Here is a 25,308-nt window from a genome sequence, read left to right as displayed (position 1 = left end):
TAATACCCTCTAATAGCAAGGGGGCCTGACACCACAGGGGCTGAAACATTAGCTGCCAACCAAAAGGTTGATTCAGACCCACAAGCAACACCATGGGAGGAAGATGTGGCAGTCTGCTTCCATAAAAAGCACAGCCTTAGAAATCTGATAGACAGTTCTACTCTACAATACTGGGTTACTAGGAATGGGTTTGGTTTAGGATAGTCTGATGGTCCCATTTCAAGTCCAGAAACTTAATTTCTTCATTAATTAAATCCGACACAGTAACTTTACTAAAGGTTTTCTCAAAAATCAGTATTAACACTTCAATTCTCATCTTAAATTCTGTACCCAACTTGTACTCTTTACATAGCTAATAACATTCAGTTTAAAAACAAAGTATCAAATCAACTAATGGCTTACTTTAAATTTTCCTTGCTTCATCATCATCCTTTAAACCTGGCTGACCTCGATAAGTCTGTTTCAAAATGAAAATCTTCCCCCTAAAATCTAGTCCAAATATTCTCTCTTTTGGACAATTTGAAACCCCATATTCTCATTCTCAACAGCTATCAGTCTTTATTTTTTTAACTCAATTTATAAAATATCATAATCCACACTTCCCATATTGTGATAGAGTAGTTTGTACAAAACAAAATCGCTGGCTAATAAAAATTATAAAATGGAAATAAAATATATATTAAACTGTTCAAAGGTATTGAACAGCAACTAAAATAGGCAAGAGGGGAACTACAATTATTTTAAGAAGGACTGTTTCTAAGATCAGCTCCACAATTACCTGGGCTTTCTTCTTTCTTCTGCTTTGTTACAGAGGAAGAAAGCAGCAGTCCTACTAGACTAGGGAGAAAAGGAGTCCATTTGGGGCTGCCAGAATTGGGAATTCCAAACAGGAAAATCACTAGGAAAAGGATGTACAAGAACACCAGCAGACTGGGGGCCTAGCGAAATGCAGAGTTCAAATGCTGCCTTGTGCTAGGGAGACAAACAGAGGAACGCAGAGTCCAACTTAGATTTCTTCAATGAACAGTTTAAAGAGCAGAAGACTCAGGGCAAAACTGAAGAGCTCATCCCTACTACAGTACAGTTTATAAATCACCTCCCAACAGCAGTTTCAAGATCATCTCCTGGAACTAATCTGCCTGCCAAATGATAAGCTTCATCTTTCTTAAAGGAAAATATCACCAACAGGAGACTTGTTCGTCTACCGTTTGGCAGTTTCTCAAAAGTTAAACATGGAGACAGCAAATAACCAGCAACTCTGCTCATATTATACATGGAAGGGAAATGAACACACAGGAAAGCATGGTCATGAGAGTTCACAGGAGCTCTAGTCAATAGAGCCAATTCCGGTTCTATCAACAATGACAAAAAGGATATGCAAAATGTAGTACAGAGCTACATAATGGATTAATGTATCCCAAAAAGAAACGAGGTACTGATGCTGTAACACAGATGAGCGAAATAAAATAAGCCTGACCAAAAAAGGCCTTATATTGTTTGATCCCATTTTAAAGAAATGGCCAGAATAGACAAATCCATAAAGAGAGAAAGCAGTTGTTTGAGATGGGTAGAAGAGGAGAAACCAGAACGGACTATTAACTAGATAGTAGTGATGGTTTCACATTTTAAGTATACTAAAAACCAGAGATGAACCTGGTTAAAATGGTGTCTTTTATGTAATAGACATTTAGTCTCAGTAATAAAATAATAAATGAATAGCCAAGAGAAATAACAGAAAGCAGAAAAGGTTTATAGGTTGTTAGAAAGTCAGTATGTAAAAACCAATGGTATTCCTATATACTTTGAAAAATAGAAAATAATGGGATCAAGGTTTCGCAGGCATCAAAAAAGACCCAGAACAAAAGAATCATATCAATGTGAATGAGCAGGAGAGGAGTGGAGACCCAAAGCCCAACTGTAGACAATTGGACATCACCTCACAGAAGGGCCACAAAGAAGAGATGAGCCATTCAGAGTGCAGTATAACATCAATTAAACATACAACTTACAACTTTCCTCTAGTTTTTTAATGCTTCCTCCACCCCCACCCCCTTACTATCATGATTCCAATTCTACCTTACAAATGTGACTAAACCAGAGCATATACACAGGTACAGATAAGAGCTGGGAACACAGGGAATCCTCAGGACCAATAAAGAGAATGGTGATACCAGGAGGGGAAAGGTCAGGTGGAAGAAGAAAGGGTGAACCCATCACAATGATCTAAATACAACCCTCCCAAGGGGACGGAAAACAGAAAAGTGAGTGAAGGGAAACAACAGTCAGTGTAAGACATGACAAAACAATAATTTATAAATTATCAAGGGTTCATGAAGGAGTGAGAGTGGGGAGGGGGGATGAGAAGCCGACACCAAGGGCTCAAGTAGATAGAAAATGTTTTGAAAATGATGATGGCAAAATATGTACAAGTGTGCTTGACACAATGGATGGATGGATTGTGATAAGAGCTGTATGAGCCCCCAATAAAAAAATTTCAAATTGAAAAATATTTAAGAACCAAAAGCATTAATAATACCATCAAAAGTAACATAGCTATAAATATATATAACAAAAAATGTACAAACTTCTACACTGAAATATTGATCAGAGAATTTGACTAAAAGTAAAGGATCTAACTTTTCATCAAATGGACAATTCCATATGATGAAATTGTCATTTCCTTCATGCTGATTAGAGATTCCATGAAATCCTGTAACAAAATCCCAACAGGAGTTTTGCAAAAATTCACAAACTGATTCCAAAATTTATATGGAAATGCAAACGACTAAAAATAGCAAGGACAATCTTTAAGAACACTCTCAGATATATTTACTTTAAAGCAACAGTAACTGGGGCATGTGGCTAACACCAAACACAGACAAAGATATCTCTGGCACAGAATACATTCGTGAAACACATCTAAACAAACATTCAACTTACAGGAAAAATGACAAAGAGGAAAGGAAAATCTATCAAATAAATGGTGCCAGGTCAACTACATGTCATATATAAAAAAATCCCAGCTGAAATCCTACTCAAAATTAATTTGTGATAGAACAGGGAAACAAGTTTCTTGAAAAAAAGACACAAGCTAATCTTTATCACACTATGATAGGAAAATACCTCCTACCCAGGATACCGAAAGAATTGCACACAGTAGAAAAACACTTGATAAATTAAGGACTGTGTTCATCTAAAGGCACTATTAATAAAAACTAATTTTCAAATTGGGAAAAGGTGCTTGAAATATGCACACACCCACATCCAAGTGTATGTATATATATACATTCATGGAAACAAAAAGAAGTAACACAGAATGAGGTTAGGTGAGTCAAGTGTGTGGGGCAAGAGAAGCATGTTGTCTTTTGCCAAAAACTGGCACACCGAGATGGCTGCATGAGTAGGTGCATTGTTGTGGTGGCAAAAGTAGTCCCCAATCTGCCACAAATCAGGTCTTTTGTGGCAAATGCGGTTATACTATATTTTCAGAACCTCTAAATCAGCAGTTCTCAATCTGTGCATTGTAACCCCTTTGGGGTCAAACAACCCTTTCAGAGGGGTCATCCGATTCATAACAGTAGCAAAATTATGAAGTAGCCACGAAAATAATTTTATGATTGGGGGTGCCACACCAACATGAGGAACTGTATTAAAAGGTTGTGGCATTAGGAATGTTGGTAATCATTGCTCTAAATAGACCTGGTGGAAAGAACTTAAAATACACTATGAGTTGACATTTTGTGTCCATTCAGGTAGTTGATCCACATCCAGAATGAGGTTTGTCATGTTGGCATTTCGCCATTTTTGAAACAAGAAAACCACTCATACAATTGAGTTTTTTGCATAGCGCTATCCTTATAAGCTGTGTTCAACATCAAAATAGGTTGTGGCATTTTTCCCAAGCAGGGAATAAAATTTCACAACTGCACACTGTACTTTTAAATTGGTCATCAAAAAAACAAGATTGAAGTAAAATTGCTTTTACAAAAAAAATTCGCTGTGACCAGAAAGAATCTTCCCAGGCAATGCTACTGGATGCACTAACTCAAAGCAAGTTGCTGGATGCTCCCCTAGCGGGGAAAATGCGTACTGTAAAAGCTCTGCCCAGTGAAGCTTTTTCCCATTTTGGCGGGGGGCGGGGGTAGTATATGAGTGAGTGTGTGTGTGTGTGTGTGTGTGTGTGTGTATACACATATATACTATGTATACATATATATAGTCATCAACAAATAACATATCTAGAATATATATCTATAATTCCTACAAGTCTTTAAGAAAAAAAACTCAATTTTAAAATTGTAAAAAAAGGTATTAGAAAGTTTTTAGGTAATAGAATTGTTTTATATCTTGAGTATTAGTAGCAGATACACAGATATGCTAAATTCATCTAGACTCAAAAAAACTGAACATCATCACCCTTAAACATCACCAACATAGATAGAACATTCTACCCAACAACACAATACACATTATTTTCCTGTATGCATGGAGCATTCTCCAAAACAGACCGCATGTCATGCCACAAAGCCTCAATAAATTTTAAAACATCAAAATACTACAAAGCATCTCCTTAAATCACAACACTATAAAATTACAAATCAGCAAGAGGGGAAAAAAACAATTTGAGGCTCCTTTAAGACCTGCTTCGCCACACAATTGGAATTTACATCTCTTGAGCTGGGGACTGACTGTTGGTGACCTGGCTGACTGTTGACCTGCCTTGCTGTTTGCTGCCTGTGGCGGTATTGCCAGTGTCTCACAACTGTCTAACACATTTGAATTGAACTGAGCCATTTGTACTGCTTTATAATTTAACTGTTTATTTCTTGTGTTATATATTTATCTGCATAACTGCTTTATAATTTAATTGTTTATTCTTGTGTTATCTCTCTATATAAATATATATAAAATTATTAGCAATCTGGTTTTGTCTCTCTAGAGAACCCTGTCTAACACAAGCTTAATATCATAGCCCCAACAATTAAAAAATATTTTTTAAATATTTTGAGAATGATGATGGCAATGAATGTACAATCGTGCTGGACACAATGGATGTATGTATGGATTGTGATAGGAGTTGTACGAGCCCCCAATAAAGATTTTTTTTTAATTTTTTTCAAAACAAGCTGACAGTTAATAGAAGGTAAGTAATTATTTATATCTGCATTGTCTCTTTAGATCTAATCACTTATTATCAAACAGAAGTACTAAATAGTTGCTAATGAATGATTTTGAAATATGAACATTTCAAAAGTAAATGTGTCCTTTTTATATCTTCCAAATGTTTTAATTGTCATATTGCCCACTCTACATTTACATCTCTATTTGGATTTCTTTCAGACATCTCAAACTTACTATCTACAAAACTAATCTTAGGACTCCCCACTGTTCCCCCTAGTCATAGTCAGTTAATGGCAATTCCCTCTGTCCAGTTGTTCTACTGAAAACCATGAAACCCTTATTTCTCTCATACTCACCACACATATCCAATTTCAGCAGGTCTTTAAGTGCTAACTTTAACACATACCCATAATTTGACCACTTCCATCTCCTCTGCTTGTGAAAAGTTTATAAGCTATCATCTCTCTCTCCTGATCATTTGATTTCTCACCTAACTGGCTTACATGCTTTGACACATGTGCCTCTTTATTATATTCTCCACAATGCATGTAGTCAGAATAACCTTCAATTGATTTTCCTGCTCAAAATCCTTCAATGGCTTCATATCTCAGAATGAAAAGTCCTTACAACAGTAACTCCACTTACTGCCATCAAGTCAATCCCTACTTCGTAGGACAGAGTACAAGAGCTCTTGTGCTTTTTCGGAGATCATAAATCTTAATGACATCAGACATCCTCATTGTTCTCCAGTCAAGCAGCTAGTGGGTTCAAACAGCTGGCCTTGTGGTTAGCCAGCCAATTCACAGCCCACCAGGAATCCTTTCAGCATTTGGCCATGTCATCCATCCCCCCTTACCCAATTCTGCCCCAACCACAATTACCTTCCTGCTGTCCTTAAACACCCCAGGCATAGTTACAGTCCAGAGACCTTTCTACTGCTTGTTTCTTCTGCTGAAAACACGCATTTTCAAGTTTTTGTTCAAAGGTCTATGCTGACCACTCCCTATTTCACACTACAAAGTCCCTTTCTCATTCAGCATTCCTAGCCCACTTCATCTGCTTATTTAGTTTTTCTTTTCCTTATCTTTTATCATCTAACATAGAATTTACATATTTATATTCCTGACTTTCATAAACTAGAAACTCAAAGGGGCTCCTTAGCAGTATGCAACAAAATCCTGTTACCTTCTCATTCCATTTTTTTAACCTCCCTTTTGAAGTCCCCTATTTGATTTGTTTACTGGTGTTATCAAAAATGGCTATATATTGCCTGAAACAGAAGCCACTTAAGATTTTAGTAAATAAATAAACTCAAATGTTTGTCATAAAACTAAAAATGACTATGATTATAAAATGATCCTCTTTAAAATGTAAAAAAAATTCCTACAGAAATTTTAATAATCATTCATTTGTGTAATAATCACTAAAGCTGTAGATGGTGTAGTTCTCCACAAGGAGGCTCTGTAATGACACAGAGAAACACACAGGACATTCAGAAAGATATGTTATTTCAAATAAGATATAAACAAAACTTACTAAGGCTGATAAATAAAAGGCATCAATATACACAAAGTCTTGATTAGTTAAGTAAGACTGGTTCCAAAAGCCCTGTGAGGTGTTCTAGCTACCTTACTTTCTAGTCCGTAATCAGTACCCCAAAATATCTATACATATCTCAAATAGGTTAGAAGCTCTCATATACCTCACTGATTTTCACAAGAAATTCAAGATACCATCATTATTAGTCTAAAATTCAGGCAGGTAATAAATAACGCCCACTGATTTTCCTAATTTAATAATCATCAACTGTAGCTAAGAGAGAACTCAGTTGTACCAAAAAACCTGATGTGGTAGTTACATAATTTGGTGTTAACTTCAGACTATTAAGAGTAAAGGGGTGGAATTTAATCTGTCAGTCAGGTTGCAGCTTGATGACCTCATTTGGAGGCACTAAGGAGATAAATAGCTCACTGAAAGTCAGACCCATACAGTCTGCTTTGTCTTCCTGCTGTCAAGTCACATGGAGCTATGCTAACGGAACCAGAGCCCTGGAGCTTGAGGAGCCACAAAGAGCTCCAAGCCAGCACTGAGATGCTTCCACTGCCACTGAATCCACAAGACTTTCCACCCACTGGCCTGTGATCTTCCTGCATTCGACATCATTGCATGAGTTGTGTGAGGAAATTATAGACTGCTATCAGACATACGGGCTTATATCGGACTTATGGACTTGATCTGGACTGTGCTTGGATGCTTTCTTTAAAATTACTCTTTATATAAAGATCTTTGTGTCTCTGAATTTGTTTCTCTAGTCTACCCAGACTAAAACACCTGACTAAATTACCTTGCATCAATAGCACTTTCCACGAACAAGAGGGCTTTAAAAAGTTGTGGAAAGTGAACTGTGGGGCCAGGGCGTGGTGCCCCAACAGACTGGACTGGAAAACGCTCCTAAGGGCCAGCAAACGATCCCTGAACTAACTACAAGCTTTTCTCTTGTGAAAAAAAAAAGTTGTGGAAAAGTGCAATTGAAATGTAACAGAATTTCTCCAGGAACTTTTTGAAGCCGCCACAAATTTCCAAGGAAACAGGCTTACTCAAATTTCCTAAGGACACAGGCTCTAACAAAGGAAGCCTGGTGGTACAGTGGTTATGAGTTACGCTGCAAACCACAAGGTTACCAGTTCGAAATCATGTCATTCCTCAGGAGAAAGCGGCGGCTTTCTACTCCCATAAAGCTAATCTCAGAAACCCACAGGTGCTGTTCTACCCTGTCCTATAAGATCACTATGAATCAGAATCAACTGGATGGTAGTGAGTTTGAGATAGTAGATCCCAAGAATTTAATTAACTACTAATTATGCTCTCTCCAATTTTATTATTAAGAGTCCAACTATCTGGTTCCCCATTTATTCGACTTTCCCTATTTTATGAGAAACTAGAGATCCTAAATAAGTCCACCAGTTACAGTTTATCTCAGTCAGAAAAATCAAATCTACACAATCTGGATAATGTAATTGCTCAACAGTTACTCCAGATCCATAAACCTTTAACAAAAAGTACATGTGTTCCTCTCCTCACACTATATTCTCTGGAATATACTTTAAAATTACTAATCAACTCCAGAAATATTGTTAAGACTCTAAACCTTTTATTTGTTTGTAACAGCATTATCTATGAAGAAACAAAAAGATATTTTTTAAATTTTGAAGTTACTTTCCTAGAATTTTTATTGAGCTACTAATAAAATCAAATCATAAAAGTAGTATGTGCTTATTCATTTGTCAATAGGTGAATAGATAAACAAAATATGGCACACACATAAAATGAAATATTCCTCTGCTATAGAGAAATAAAGTCCTGATAAATGCTACGAAATGGATCGCCATTAAAAACTCATGCTCAGTTAAATCAGTCAGTCACAAGAGGGCAACCTCGTTATGATCCCACTTACATGAAACAGGCAAACGTACAGAGACCAAAGATTATTAGTAGCTATCAAGGATGAGAAGGAATTATTGCTTAAGGAAGAGCAAATTTCTGGAAAACAGCTGTAGTCACATTTCCAGTGTATGATGAACATAATTGATGTCGACGGCTTGTTCATGGAAATACTGTTGGATTGGTAGATGTTTCAATAGGTACATTTCAAAATAAAAAATAGACTATCATTTGCAAGCACAATACATACTTGTTAAAAGTGTAGGGTCCAATGAATAGCCACAATAGGTTTTAACCCATTCCCAATACTATTATCTGTTTCTAATATTTTTTGTTAATATAATGCTTCAATAAGTGACCCTGTACAAATATGTATATACAGTACTTAGGTGAACTTGTGCAAATAAGATCTACTCAACTTCCAGTATGCAGTGGAAGTGAGCCATACAAATTTTCAACTAATATCAAAGGAATAATCTTTAGGTGACCCTCATACTTTTCTATGATACTTTCACTAATTGTAATATAACCATGTAATAAAATGTGCAAGAGTGTGTGTACGTGCTAACATTTATGTTCCTTTTTATATGTTCCAAGGGGCCCTGGTGGCATAGTGGTTACAGGTTGGGCTGTGACCTGCAAGGTCTGCAGTTCAAAACCGCCACCTACTCCATGGGAGAAAGACTGGGCTTTCTACTCCGCAGACTTACATTGCAGTCTTGGAAATCTGTGGGTCCATCAACCCCTTCCTATAGGGTCGTCATGAGTTAGAATTGATTCAATGGGAGTGAGTTTGGTTTTTAAAATATGTTCCATCTCTGATTATATAAACTCATTTTTTTACCCTCAACGCCACTGCTGAGTTCGAACCACTGACCTGGTGGTTAGCAACCCAAAGCATAACCTACTATGCCACCAGGACTCTTGTACAATGAAGTACAAACTCTTAAAAGTGAAGCAAAATGCATCTACTTCCTGTAGCCCCCTTTCTATTACTTAGAAGTGTGCATTCCATGGTAACAGTTTCAATCATGCAAACAATGGTAATGCAAAGAACCAGAGCCTCACACTCAATCCTAAAATACTACAATGAGACCAATACTTTACAGAGAAATGAATTTTCAAAAATAAGTTACTCTTATATAAGGTCTTGTTACAACGGCAAAGCCTAGACCCTAATACATACTAAGCAATACATACTACTTTAAAATGCCTCCCAATGGTTAGTGCTCTTCTGTACAAAGAAACAAAATTACTTAAAGACGCTATATATCCTTCATTAAATAAAATCACACAGCATGTACTATTTCCAACTGAAAAACCAACCTCATGGTTGTAAAGTCAATCTGACTCACAGCAACCTTATAGGACAGGGTAGAAGTGCGCCTGTGGGTTCGGAGCTAAACTCTTTTTTTTTTTTTTAACATTTTATTACGGACTCAATACAACTCTGGTCACACTCCATACCTACATCAATTGTGTAAAGCACATCTGTACATTCTTTACCCTCATCATTTTCAAAGCATGTACTGAGCTTAACTCTTTATGGGAGCAGAAAGCCTTTTCTTCCGAAGAGCAGCTAGTGACTTCAAACTGACCTTGAAGTTAGCAGCCCAACATGTACCCACTCCGCCACTGGGGCTCCTGATTGCCAAATAAGTAAACCCAAATTAATAAAAAGGAAAGACAAAAGCCCCATCAGTGGTAGAGGAGTATCCAGGGGGAGTTACTTAACATCTATAAGTCTCCATTTTCTCATTGGAAAAAAATCAACTTTAACAGGTCATGAAAAGTAAAGGAAATACTCTACACAGCAAAGCCCTGGCAGGTTAATTCCTCCAGCCCCGACATCACCACTGTTTCCGTGCACTTCTCAAAACAACTTCTTGCTAATGAGACTTTCTTAACACTTATGTAGCAAAACTTTTTTAAAGCATTTCCATATTATACCACTGTTCCGTCAGCAACTAGTCTGCATTCTCATTAAACTAACCCTTAAATGCTTACACCACATACTCCACATCCAAGGCTGTTCCTTATTCTTCAAATTTCAAGAAGCGGTCTTGTAACACTGGAATATTGCCTGCACCAATTTCATTAACCAGTTAATCTAAAGAAACAGATCTCTGAATTTTGCCACTGCCAACTTCCAACTCAACACAAATAAATTAATTCAATCTTCTGCCTGTAGCAATAAACACCATAGAGTTGTGAAAAAAAGACAAAGTGATTACGAGTACCAAATGCAGCCGTTAGCTGGTCACGCACAGCAGGTTAGCAATCCTTTCACCTATCCCTTGGTCTACTTACACGCTCCTCAGCCATTCAAACCTATTATGTCAAAACTAAACTCATCACATAACCTCGAAACCTGTTCAAGCTTAGCGGACGGCAACAGAATCAGCCAAGTCTTCCAAATGCTTTCTTTTGACTTACGTCCATATCCATTGAGTTATAATTCATGCTATTTCCACTTCAAATAAATCTCCAATCAGGCTCCTTTCTCCATTTCTATTTTCTAATTGTGCACTACCTTCATCTTTATCATTCGCATTTGCCGAGTTCTTCCACATGCACTATTAAAAATTTCACTTAATCTCATAAAATGACTTTACATGAGTCTCCTCTTTCTCCTGTTATAAAGATAATGATTCATGCTGCTCAGCATCAAGAGTATGAACTACTTTTATGAACTTTTGCATATCCACAGAGATATTAGGCCGTTTATGTAAAGCATGGAAATGTAAGATGCTGGGAAGTTCTGAAAACACTATGAGACACAAACAACCCTGCAGATCAATTTAGTTACTGGTACGTTTTGACAGTTCTCATGCAGCCACAATTGAGAAGCACTATGCTATCTTTCCTTCAGCTCTAACATTTTTTTCTATAAAAAATATTTCTTGACTATGTGCCTAAAGTGAACCACTGCAATGTGAACTAAAGAAGAAAGCCTATTTTCCCCAAAACTTTCAATCAAAGAAATTAAATATATAAAATTCTCTAATTTTAAACTGCTTACTCCTAATTCTTTCCTAAACCAATGGGGCAAAAATTTTAAAATAAAGAGGATCAGTAGTTGGAAAATAAGGTCTTGTTAACAGAAACCATGTCAAAGAGTGGAATATCCAAAATCAACTCAACTACATCTCTGGAAAAGAACAATGGAGAAGCTCATGATCATCGATTAGAACCAGATCAGGTACTAGCTGTGGAACAGAACAAAATCACTCCTATATAAGTTCAAATAGAAGCTAAAGAAATAGCTTGAGGATAGCCCACCTTGACTTACTGTCAATTTTAAAGGCAGATTTAACACGGTGAACACTAATGACCAAGATAAACAAGTTGTGGGATGACATCATATATGAAGCCAGGAAAGACCCATTAAAAACACAGCAAAGAAAGGGAAAAATCAACATCAACGTCAGAAGAGAATCTTGAAACTTGCTTTTGACCACAGATGGAGCTGCTTAAGTGAAAAAAAAAGGGACTCCAGGAATTGATGGAATATCAACTGAGATATCAAACAAGGGAAGATGATATCACCTTGCTTGTTGATTGTGAGGAGCACTTGAAGCACTTCAGAATAAAGATCAGAGAATCCAGTTTTCAGTGTGATTTACACCTCAACATAAAGGGGGGAAAAATCATCACAACTAGACAAATAAGCAGTAACATGATGTTCAAGATTAATTTACTTGTATCAATGCCCATCGAAGCTGCTGTTAGGTGCCATCAAATTGCTTAGCAACCCTGTGTACAAAGGAACGAAACACTGTCCAATCCTGCACTGTCTTCATGATTGTTATATTTGAGCCCAGCTTTACAGCCACTATCTCAATTCAACTCCTGAAAGCATCTTCCTTTTTTCCACTGCCCTTCTGCTTTACCAAGCATGAGGTCCTTCTCCAGGGCCTGGTCTCTCCTGCTAACGTGTCTAAAGCATGTGAGGCACAATGTCACCATCCGCATTTCTGAGATCTATTTAATATAGAATAACAGTTTATATATTCTTTTATGATTTGCTTGGTATATTTCAAAATAAATTTTTTATTTTAAAATTGTTCAAAGTTTAGTTTAAAATATGTTGTCAAAATTTCCCAAAGAACCATGTTGGCAGGGAACCGATTACAAGGATCTACATGTGAACTCCTGGGGGCCGGACAACAGAAAAAGGGGTGAAGGGAGACGTCAGACAGGGTAAGAAATGAGAAAATAATTTATAAATTATCAAGGGTTCATGAGAGAGGATGGAGCAGGGGGGGAGGCGAAATGAAAGAGGACCTGATGCAAAGGGCTTAAGTGGAGAGCAAATGCTTTGAAAATGATGAGGGCAATGAATGTACAGATGTGCTTTACACAACTGATGTATGTATGGATTGTGATAAGAGTTATATGAGCCCCTAAAAAATGTAAATTAAAAATAGATAAAATAAAATAAAAATTAAGAACAAAATCAAAAAGAACCACCATGTTGACCCTGGGCTGACAAATCATGTGACCAACATGGCTCATATCTGATTGGACAGCAAAAGGAGCACCTGTCCAGGCTCAGCCAATCAGATCCTCTCAGACATCCAAATGGCGACTAACAGGATTGAACCTTCTCATTGTAGGAGAAATATTTGAAGGACAGGAGGTTGGCTGTACACATGCAATGCCCTTTCATGGTTGGCTGCTAGTTTTTAATAATCACTCTTGTTGCTGAGAATATACACAGCAGATCATGCACCAAAAAGCAAACAAAAAAAGGCCCAAGTGTCGGCCAATGGAGATCCTCTCATAGAGGGGTTTAGGAGAGGAGATGGGTTAATTAGGGTGCGAGGTAGTACCGATGAAGAACACAGCTTTCCCCCAGATCCTGGATGCTTCCTCCCCCCAACTACCATGATCTGAATTCTACCTTGCAGGGCTGGATAGGACAGAGGCTGTACACTGGTACATATGAGGGCTGGAGGTACAGGGAATCCAGGGTGGATGATACCTTCAGGACCAAGGGTGTGAGGGGCGATGCTGGGAGAGTGGAGGGTGAGTGGGTTGGAAAGGGGGAACTGATTACAAGGATCCACATGCGACCTCTTCCCTGGGAGAGGGACAGCAGAGAAGGAGGGGAAGTGAGACTCCGAAAAGGGCAAGATATGACAAAATAACGATGTATAAATTACCAAGGGCACATGAGGGAGGGGGCAAAGGGGAGGGGGGGGGAAGAGGACCTGATGCAAGGGGCTTAAGTGGAGAGCAAATGCTTTGAGAATGATTGGGGCAGGGAATGTATGGATGTGCTTTATACAATTGATGTATGTATATGTATGGATTGTGATAAGAGTTGTATGAGTCCCTAATAAAATGTAAAAAAAGAAAAGAGGAGAAAAAAATGATTAGGGCTAAGACTGTACAGATGTGCTTTATACAATTGATGTATGTATATGTATGGACTGTGATAAGAGTTGTATGAGCCCCAATAAATTGTAAAAAAAAAATCACCAAGAATGTAGGCATTTTGTAAATCACATTGTTTGGGGAGCTGAGTCAACAAAGGAGAAGAAATTTTACAATGCTTACAAAACAAATATATCCTCCTAGTAGAAGTAAGAACAGAGGGCTGAACCAGGAAAATAAAAGTGGGACTAAAGAAGGTAAACTAGCTAATGTTTAAAAGTGAAATCAGGAGAAAGGGCAAATGAAGCTAACATAATGTACTGTGAGCACACTCAATCTACCAAAAGGGAGTGGAGGGACTACCACTTACTGGCCCTGAAAATGCTTCGGGTTGATTCTACTGAAGTTTGTCAAATTGTAGTTACTCCATTAAATGACTGTGACAGTTCAAAACATGCTTATCACCATATGAAACTTCAGCTTTCAATGTTTTCCTATGTTCCTCCAAAAGAAGAATTATGCATTTATATTTCCTATATCTGGAGTTGACTAGATGTGACAGCTTTTCCTGTTTGAAAGAAAGCCGAACATCACAAAACCAAGAATTAATATCTAAGGAGGAGAAAGATGACTATTATAAAGTCAGCAGATTCACACTTAGGCCTTTTACTTCTTAGTTTGGACCCTGTGTACGCAATTCTTTTTACCAAACCATGCTTTAGCTGTCAATTTGTTCTGTTGCCATTTGGTGCCAGTGAATCTAAAAGCTCTCCAGACCTGCCCCATACTCAGTTGTTGCTATGCTCGAGTACACTGTGTAGCCACGTCAGTCCATCACAGTGAACGTCTTCCTCTTCTCACCTTCTACTCTTCCAAGCCTGATATTCTTCTTCAGAGATTGGTTTCTCTTGGTAACATGTCGAAAATATGTGTTGTTAGGAGCACTCCAGCAATGTGTCTTTCAAGATAGAATTGTTCTGACAGCCCATGGTATATTCAATATTCTTTGCAAGCAACATTATGAAAAGATATCAATTTTTCTATAGTCTTCCTTATTCACACATGGATATAAGGTGGTTATTGAGACATGGGTCAGGTGCATGTTAGTCCTCAAACAAAATGACATCTTTGCTTTCTAATACTTTAAAGAGGTCTTTTCAACAGGCTTGTCCATGCACTACAGCCTGTGCTATCTTGACAGCTGTCAGTTTGCTCCACAATGGCGGCTTCTTTGTTGCTGTGATGCTGGAAGCTATGTCACTGATATTTTCAAACTAGCAGCCTCTCCCAAAATAAACACGCTTCAGCACAGCTCCCAGGCTGACAGACTACGAAAACGGAACAGGCTGTCCATTTCTGAGGAATTAGCCACAGAAAGCCTTATGAATAGTAGCACAACACTGTCAGACACTGCAAACCTCCTGACTAGCAGCAGAACAACGACAGCGAGGGTCCCAAAGATGAGTCCCTCGGGTTGGAAAGCACACAAAATGCGGCTGTGGAAGGACTACCTTCTCAAAGCAGAGTGGACCATACCGGTGTGGACAGCCTAAAGCTTTGAGGACCTCCACTTGCTGAGGGGACACAACTCAAATTGAGAACAGCTGCAAACATTGATCAATAATTGGAGTTGGAATGTACAAAGTATGAATCTAGGGCAACTGGAAGTAGTAAAAATGAAACGGAATACATAAAGATCAATATCCTAGGCAGTAGCAGGCTGAAAAGGACTGCAATTGGTCAACTGATCAGAAAATCAGATCATTTACTATGCTAGGAATGACAAATTCAAGAGGAATAGCATCCTATTCATCATGAAAAATGACATTTCAAGATCTTGAAGTGCAATGCTGTCTGTGACACAACAATATCGATACACATACAAGGAAATCTAGTACTAATAACACAAGTGTTACTCAAATGTATACGCCAACCACAAAAGACAGTGATGAAAAAACTGAAGAATTTCACCAATTTCCTCAGTCTGAAATTGATAAAACATGTAATCAAGATGTAATGAAAAGTTATTGATGAATGGAATGCAAAAGTTGGAAACAAAGAGGGACAGTGGTTGGAACAGAGGGTTTTATGATTGAAACCAGGTTGCAGTACACATGACAGAATTTTGCAAGACCAATAACTTCATTGAAAATGACTTCTTTAAACACAAAGAGTGACTGTGCACATGGACTTCAGCTGACAGAATACAGAGAAGTCACACGGACTCCATCTGTGAGAAGAGGCAATGGAGAAACTCGATGGCAGGCAATGAGGCTGACTGGAGAACAGACTATAAAATGCTCGTATGTTTAAGTTCCAGTTGAAGTTGAAGAAAAGTAAAACAAGTCCATGCGAGGCAATATAGGGCCTCCAGGATATCCCATCCTCACTTCTAAGGAACATCTTGGCTATATTTCTTCCAACAGACTTGTTTGGTCCTCTGATAGTCTACAGTTTATTTAATAATCTTCACCAACACTGTAATGCAAAGGTATAAGTTCTTTTTCAATCTTCCTCAATCATTGCCCAGCTTATGCATGGACACTAGTGATATAACTAATACTTTATTTAAAGGATTAAAAAGCCCTCAGGTCCAGCAAACTCAAATACTAAACTACTCTTAAATAGCCCTTTTCAATTAAACAAATAAGAGTCTTTATTTACCCAAACTTACATCTGCCTATGTCAAGAATTTAAGAACAAGAGCCAAGTAGCCCATTTTCTGAAAATAGCACACCACCCACATTAATAAGGAAAATGACAAAATTATGCTTTAAAGAATTCTGGCATATTCCACCATGAGCATATACAGTTCGAATATTTCAAACTAATTTCACCTCATTCAACAGTCTGAAAATGTTACTTTTGATTATTAGGAAACTCCAAAACGTTCATAGAAAAATTCCATTATCTGTTCATTTCTTTTCCACAGTTTTATTTGCCCATTAAAGGTATAGGGCATGATCAGGAAGTCACAGATCTAGTTAGGGAGTAGCCCAGTAAACAGAAAATAAACGACTGAAAGCAATTGTGTGACTGCTCCAGGGCAGGGCTGAGATCAGCGTAATTCCATGTAGCGGATCTGCTCCCAGGTCATCGCAACATTTGGCCAGGAGGTGCGGCAGACAGCCAAGGGCTCAGGCTCCTCTGAGGAAAGGGCAGACCCGCCCTCCAAGACTAGTTTTCTGCAGCCTGACTGACTGCAGGTGGAAAAATCAAACAGCCTGAGCACAGCTGGAGGGCAGGCCAAAATGAGTGCAACCATGGTGCCCCAGCCTCATCCGCCTCAGTGGCCTCGCAAGCCCAGGCCTGACTTTGGCAAGGGCTGTTTCTAGGGCAGAAAAGTGACTTCCTGCACTGGAGAAAGAGATTTGCAGAACTGGACCGGAATCCCACCGAGAGAGGATTCTTTAGAAACGTAAAGGTAGGAGGATCTGCTATTGGGAACGAAACCTCTGTGACAAGCAGCATGACAAAAACTCCTTATCAAATTCACTGAACAGGAAAAAAGTGAAACTCAAGTCAGAACATGTCAAAGCTATAGGTGAGCATGCTTATTAAAAGAACACATGTGGGATAGCCAGGCACACAAAACGCATAAAGCACATGTTAAACCAGCAAGCAGGTTTGAGGGCCTTCAGCACAGAGCAGAACTGCCCCTTTGAGTTTCCAAGGCTGTCTATCTTTATAGGAATAGAAAGTCTCATCTTTCTCCTCTAGCCTGGATTCGAGCTGCTGACCCTGCAATTAGTAGCCAAACACAGGGCTCCTTAAGCACGTTGCTCGCATAAAACTGTAGTGACTGCTGCTGCCATATATATATATATATATAATAATCAAGGTAATAGAGGTAATTTTTACTACCACACTATAACAATTAACATAAATGAATAATGTCTTTCACTTAGGGTGCCCCAATAAAACAGAAAAATAACACAACTTATTGAATTTTACATGTCATTTAAATATTCTATGTGGCAAATGGAAACAGAAACCAAGATGCTCTAGGAAAGGCATTTTGTGAGCAAGTTGCTAGCGACCCAGGGCCTCATTTTCATAATACACCATATTTACCTGAAAACATGCGCATGATAGACACACTAGATTTATTTAAACTTAGGTGTGTGGCAGACTTTCTCAAAATGAGACTATCTTTTGAAGAAAAACAACCTAGAGCATTTATTACTAGTAATCAAGTCCATGTTTTAAGCAAGCACTGGAAATTTGGCAAATTTGTATCTACTACCTAAGAACTGAAGGCATCCTATTAAATACAGGCTTTTCTGATGAGACTGGTAATGATTTCTTATATCATATCCCACATACTACCTCACAGGAGAATGATGAGGCTGAATATTCTAGTAAGGATGAACAGTCTTGATAACCTTTTACAGGATATCTAGGAATCAAAATAGACTCAATGGCTATGGGTATAATGAACTATGTAATAGGTCAACGTTTAAAAGATCTGCAAAGCTCACCTGATGCAAAGGGCTTAAGTGGAGAGCAAATGCTTTGAGAATGATTGGGGCAGGGAATGTGCAGATGTGCTTTAGACAATTGATGTATGTATATGTATGGATTGTGATAAGAGTTGTATGAGCCCCTAATAAAATGTTTTTAAAAAATCGCTCTATAAATTCTTTTCATCATATAAGCAATAACTATTACATCTGATCAGATGTTTATATGGGATCTACCTTAGCTAGCTAGCTAAGTAAAAGGATAAATAGTATCTCCTAGTTGTTATTATTACTCAGAATATTTAGACAATGCCTTCATACTTCATCAACACTGAAGGTGTTATATTGTGGAGAAAACACTCTTATTTTCTGTAATTACATCTCACTTCTTGTTTTCTTCTCTATTGTGTTGACTTGTAATTGATTAAATAAAATGGTTACTCAGCTTAAAAAAAAAAAAGATCTGCAAAGCTCACTGAATTTGACCTAATGGCCAAAGAATGATGCTATAAAATCATGCGTGAGTAAATAATCCATCCAAAGAACAAGACAGACCAGTGGACTTTAATGTACCAGACTGCAAAAATTTACTGATATAATTCCAGATTCCATACTACAAACAACTGGGGAAAACAAAAACCTTTTTGTAATTTGCGTAACTAAAAAGATTACCCATAAGAATCTGAAAATGTTATTTTCTTTTTTTTTTCTATTGTATCTTTTTTTTTTTTAACAATTTATTAGGGGCTCATACAACTCTTATCACAGTCCATACATATACATACATCAATTGTATAAAGCACATCTGTACATTCTTTGCCCTAATCATTTTTTTCTCATCTTTTCTTTTTACATTTTATTAGGGACTCATACAACTCTTATCACAATCCATACATATACATACATCAATTGTATAAAGCACATCCATACATTCCCTGCCCCAATCATTCTCAAAGCATTTGCTCTCCACTTAAGCCCCTTGCATCAGGTCCTGAAAAGGTTATTAAATTGACTAGAACTACTTCTACTTTAACCAAACAAAACACTACAATAGATCAAGTACAGAAACGAATTACGAGAACACAGATTATTGAAATCCTACATTGAAAAGAGACGGGCAAACACGTAAAAGAATGCCAGTCAACTTAGTAACTGTTCTCAAAGATATAGCTATCTTTTATTACATAAAAAGTATATTAACATGCAATGAGTTAATTCTTGATTTTTTTTAATTAATTAACATTTTTAAATTTCTAAGTTTTAATTTGGAAGCTAAGAAAAATATAATATTTTATATAAGTAAATTATTCATCAAACCTATCTATATAGAGGTTAATTTTTATAGATGAATGTATATATATATATATATATATATATATATATATATATATAAAGTATATCATCTGTGTCAATTAATATAATCTATATGACGATTTTCAGACTCTTCAGTAATTTTTAAGAACATGAATAGGTTCTGACACCAAGAAGCCTAAAAATGGTTACAACAGAGAAACAGCAAACTAGTGTTTCAGGGAATCCAGGGTGATGATCCCTTCAGGATCAGTGGTGTGAGTGGAGATATTGGAGGGTAGAGGGAGAGTGGGTAGGAAAGGGGGAACCGATCACAAGGATCTACATGTGACCTCCTCCCTGGGGGATGGACAACAGAAAAGTGGGTGGAGGGAGATGTTGGCCAAGGCAAGATATGACAAAATAATAATGTATAAATTATCAAGGGTTCATGATGGAGGGGACAGCGGGGAGGGAGGGGAAAAAGTGAGGGCCTGAAGCCAGGGGCTTAAGTGGAGAGCAAATGTTTTGAGAATGATGAGGGCAATGAATGTACAGATGTGCTTTACACAATTGATGTATGCATGGACTGTGATAAGAGTTGTATGAGCCCCTAATAAATTGTTTTAAAAAATTTAAAAAAATTTTAAAAGAAATTATCAGCATAGATCTTATAGACTAGAAAGATTATTGAACTTAATAGTAATAAATTTGAGAGAATGCACAAACAATTCAACTTACTAAAATAGGCAATATATAAAATTTAGATATATATGAACTCTGATAATTATTAATGAGTGAATAAAACCCTTCTCACAAAGAAAGGGCCGGGTTCAGATGGCTTTCCCATGAATGATGACAATCATTTAAGGAAGCGACAGATACATAAAATTTATGCAAATCCTTGCACAGAAGAAACTGGGAAAGATAGGCAGCTCTCTTTAGCACAGACCCAAAATAAAACTAGTCAAAGGCATTATAAAGAAAGGAAAATTAGAGGTTAATCACATTCATGAACAAAGATGCTAAAATCCTGATCAAGATTTTAACAAGTTGAATATAGCAATATTTTTAAAACACTATAACCAAGTGAGTTAGTTAAAAGAATGCAACGTTGACTGAGCCTTGGAAAGTAAATCAATATAATTTACCAGATTTAAAAAGAAATGCCATATTATCTCATTATAGAATGAGGTAACATTTAACAACTATTCAAACATAAACTCTTACTTATTAGTAGTATACCAGAAAAAGGGCACTTTCTTAATCTGATGAAACGTTATCTACACAGAACTACAGCCAACATCATACTTCATGGTCAAACACTGAAAGCTTTCCCTCTGAGATCAGGAACAAGACAAGCATGTCCTCTATCACCACTTCTAGTCAGGACTGTACTGGAGGTCCTAGCCAGAGAAGTAAGGCCAGAGAAAGAAATAAAAGGTGGAAGGATAGGCAGGAAAGAAACAACATTCATTATCCAAAAATGTCTGATTATGAATACAGAAAACTGAAAGCACCCAAAGAAAAACTGTTAGAACTAAGAGCTGAGAAGATTCAAACACTAGGATGTCCACATAAACATCAGTAGCAGTTAGAATGTGAAACTTGAAGGATAGTGGCTGCAACATTTTTGAAATGGGAGGAAACAGCACTAGAATGACGGGCTGCACAACTCATTGGAAAGGCAATTTAACCATGGGGGGGGGAAATGTCCTAAAATTGATAACAGTAATGACTGCACATTCTCTTTGATATGATTGAATGACTGAGCCACTGAATTATATGCATGTAAATGATGTGCCAATAAAACTGTTACAACACTTTTTTTGAAATAACTATCAATAAATTCAATGATAGATGTGCAAATTCTCTGAAGGGAAAGTCATAAAACTGTCTTTACAGACACTAAACACGAAATAAGTGAGAAGATGTACAATCATCAAGATTTGGAAGATGCACTGTTGTAAAGACAGCCACTCTTCCCAAAGTGATTTAGAGCCAAGGTAATCTCAATGAAAAAACAACAAGGTGATGTATATGTACTTAAGTTTATGCGTTCCTGGTTTAAGTATGCGTACATATGGAAATGCACAAGGCTAGCAGGCCAAGATAGTCTTGAAAAATAAGGACTATAAAAAATTTTATAAAAGGACTAAGTAAGAAACTTCTCTGAAATATATCAGGATTTACAAGACTACAAAAAGCGAGAGAACATTTATTAAAAAAACAATTGAACAGAATGAAGATAAAACAAATCCACACATAAACATTCAATACAAAAAACATGCATAGAGATACCATGTTTTGTGTTTCAGACAAATAATGCTGAAATGAGAACTATTCACATGCAAACTAATTAGTGAACTTATAAGTTAAATCATTCACAAAATTAAAGACTACCCAAATGTTAAGTGCTGCGGAGCTAGCTGAGAGAGTGTTCCAAACCCACCAGCACCTCTGCAGGGAAAAAGACCTGGGTATCTGCTTGAAAATTCACAACTAGACAAGTCGATGGTCAGTTCTACCCTGTTGTCTAGGGTGACTATAGGTTAAAACTGACTCAATGGCACACAATATGTACTGGTAAATCAAGTTCAGGACAATAAACACATAAAAAAGAACAACTTTAAGTAGAGAAAAAGGTTAACTGATTATCTCTAGTGCGATACACCTTGAAAACAAATAACGTACTGTCAGCAGTAATGGGATTCCTGGGCAACGAGAATTGAAACCACACTTGACTGCTAAACAAAACGCCCAACGCTTCAAGTCCACCCAGAGGGATCCTGAAGAAAGACCTAAGAATCTACTTACTAAGACGCAGTCACTGAGAACCTTCTGCCACACAGCTCGACTCTGACACACAGGGAGTCACCATGGATCAGATCAAATCTAAAGCAATTAGTAACGTCTTTCATATTAGCAGTTATAGAATTGTTTGATATATACAAAGCAGTACAGAAATATCATTAAGGAACCTAGGTATTTTAGAGAAAGAAGAGATATTAAGACATAAAATCAAAATTACAAACTCTGTTCAACGATTACAAGGATCCACATGTGACCTCCTCCCTGGGAGACGGACAGCAGAGAAGGGGGTGAAGGGAGACTCTGAATAGGGCAAGATATGACAAAATAACAATCTATACATTATCAAGGGCTCATGAGGGAGGGGGAGAGGGGAGGGAAGGGAAAAAAAGAGGACCTGATGCAAAGGGCTTAAGTGGAGAGCAAATGCTTTGAAAATGACTAGGACAAGGACAAAGAATGCATGGATGTGCTTTATACAATCGATGTATGTATATGTATGGATTGTGATAAGAGTTGTATGAGTCCCTAATAAAATGTAAAAAAAAAAAAAGAAAATGTTGTGAAACCGACTGTGGTAGCAATTGTACAATACTGTTCTATGTGATTGATGGAATGTTATGATATATGTAAGAGCTCCCAATAAATTTTTTTTAATTAAAAAAAATCTATCTTAGAATGTTGCTTAAAAAAAACTCTGTTCAAGAAGAAAGAAAATGTTTTGAAACTGATCGTGGTAACTTGATGTGACTGAGCTATGGAATGCTATGATATCTGTAAGAGCTCCCAATAAAATGATTAAGCATTTTTTTAAAAAATTAAAAACTCTGTAATCTTTCATTTAAAGTGGAAAGAATACTAAAAAAATTCAATTATTTTACTGCTCATTTTAAAAACGAAAAGAAAAAGTTTACAGTTTTGCCCACTAAAGGCCTAGAAACAATGAAAGTTCTGTAATAATAAATACCCCACACACCCACACTGTGGTCTCTTCATACTAATTCCCATAAAATAAAATTTAAAATATTCCTTAGAAAAAGGATTCCAGTTCTAGGGTAGAAAACGCATAAAAAGTCAGACTGATCCCTTTCAAATTCTAGAGCAAAGGAGATGAGATTAAGAATTCAGGAGGCATGCCAAAAGTCAAAAGATGAGGCTCCAAATTAAGATCATTCCGTCATTTTAAAAGAATGACTGCAATGGGTTTTAAACCCAACATCTGTAAACTCATATAATTCTTTTTAAAAAAAACTGGTCACCTTTACAGGTGTTTAAAGACCAACTTATTACTCTGAAAACTGATTTTTCAAGAGGGGAAGTTTTCTAGTAGAAACTTTTCAAGATAACCAAGTATCTGATGAAAGAAAAGTTTTTGTTACAATGTTGCAAGAGTAATGGTGACAACAGAATCCCGAGATGGTGTCAACAGGCATCAATAATTGCCAAAACCAGTAAGGAGATTTTATAGTGGGCTGACCTGGCTGAAGTCAACTGTGCCATTGGTTAATTGTAACATTACTGAACATAGAACAGCCATTCAGCGCCACCAGGAAAATACTCTTGACAAAAAAGGAAGCTTAACTTGACCATCAAGACTCTCAGCTTATAGGTTATAAGAGGAAGAAAAACATGGTAAAGGACCACGAGAATGCCAATCAGCCAAATGCAGCATGTGAAAAACACTAGAGCATGTGCCCCAAGTTCTTGAGATAAATGGAAAATAAAATGAGTAATTGATAAAGTTTAAATGATACTGAAGAAAATCAACTAATGTGCTACACACATAGATCTTGTTTGGATCCTGAGGCAAATAATCAACAATTAAAAGAGGTTTTCTTTTTTTAATGAAATCAGGAGAAAATTGGTTATTGTTAAATTACCAAGAAATTATGGTTAATTTTGTTGAAGAGAATGATTGTGATTAAATGCTAGGAATGTATATTGAAGCATTTACTGGTAAAATCATGATGTTTGGTATTTGCTTTGAAATACTTTACAATTAAAATGAAAAGTAATTAAGTACGTACGTAGGTGGGTTCGTATGTGGAAGGATGGTTATTAACTTCTCTGGGAGGAAATCATTTGTAGATGAATTAATTAAAATTAAATATGAAAGCACAACAAAATTTTTAGATAATAAAGGAGAAAGGCTTCATAACATCAGAACAGAAAGGATATATTAAATAAATCTCAAAAATCATTAAATAAAATTGAGTTGTACCATGTAACACAATCCTACAAATATTGGCAGCTTCACACTATTTCAATAGTACTTACTGCTGGTAAAAGAGACTGCATATTTTGATTAGAATCTGCTATTGTAGCAAGGTAGACCAAATTTGTATGCAACATCTGCTGATACCTATTAAAACAAAAGAAATGTCAATTATTAGAAAATAATTTTCTTCCTGGGTATTTAAATACAAACAGCACTCTCATCACGTCTACCATGGGATGAAAAATTTACTTGTCCAAGATTCCATAGCTAAGAAATGGAGATGCAGACAACTCAGTAAACTGAGATAGTCTAGCTCTACACATAGTTCATTTGTATAAAGAGAACTAAAGGGAAGGAATTAAACAAAATTGATGACTTTTTCCATTCCGCTGCCATTTTCATGTTGCTAAGAATCTCAAACCCAAGGATAATCAGTATGTTTTGATAAACTGCTAGAAGGGGAGTAAGAGTTATACATTTTTTCCTGAGTCTTGCAGCAGAAAATAAATCCACTGCTATTGAGATGGTTTCCAAATCATCAAGTCTTACAAAGGGTTTTTGAAACTGTATATTTTTACAGGA

General features: G+C 36.9%; 1 protein-coding gene across 2 annotated transcripts in view; it reads right to left on the bottom strand.

Moving 5' to 3' along the window:
• The window catches only part of SS18 (SS18 subunit of BAF chromatin remodeling complex), an 88,326-nt gene that overhangs the window by 50,783 nt on the left and 12,235 nt on the right, over positions 1-25,308 (bottom strand). For both annotated transcript variants that reach the window (XM_075532476.1, XM_075532477.1), the window contains exon 3: positions 24,786-24,870. In XM_075532476.1, coding sequence (XP_075388591.1) covers positions 24,786-24,870 — 85 coding nt within the window. The remainder of the gene's footprint in view (positions 1-24,785; positions 24,871-25,308) is intronic.

Source organism: Tenrec ecaudatus, chromosome 15, assembly GCF_050624435.1.
Source record: "Tenrec ecaudatus isolate mTenEca1 chromosome 15, mTenEca1.hap1, whole genome shotgun sequence".
Classification (NCBI taxonomy): Eukaryota; Metazoa; Chordata; class Mammalia; order Afrosoricida; family Tenrecidae; genus Tenrec; species Tenrec ecaudatus.
This window is presented reverse-complemented; position numbering and strand designations above follow the sequence as displayed.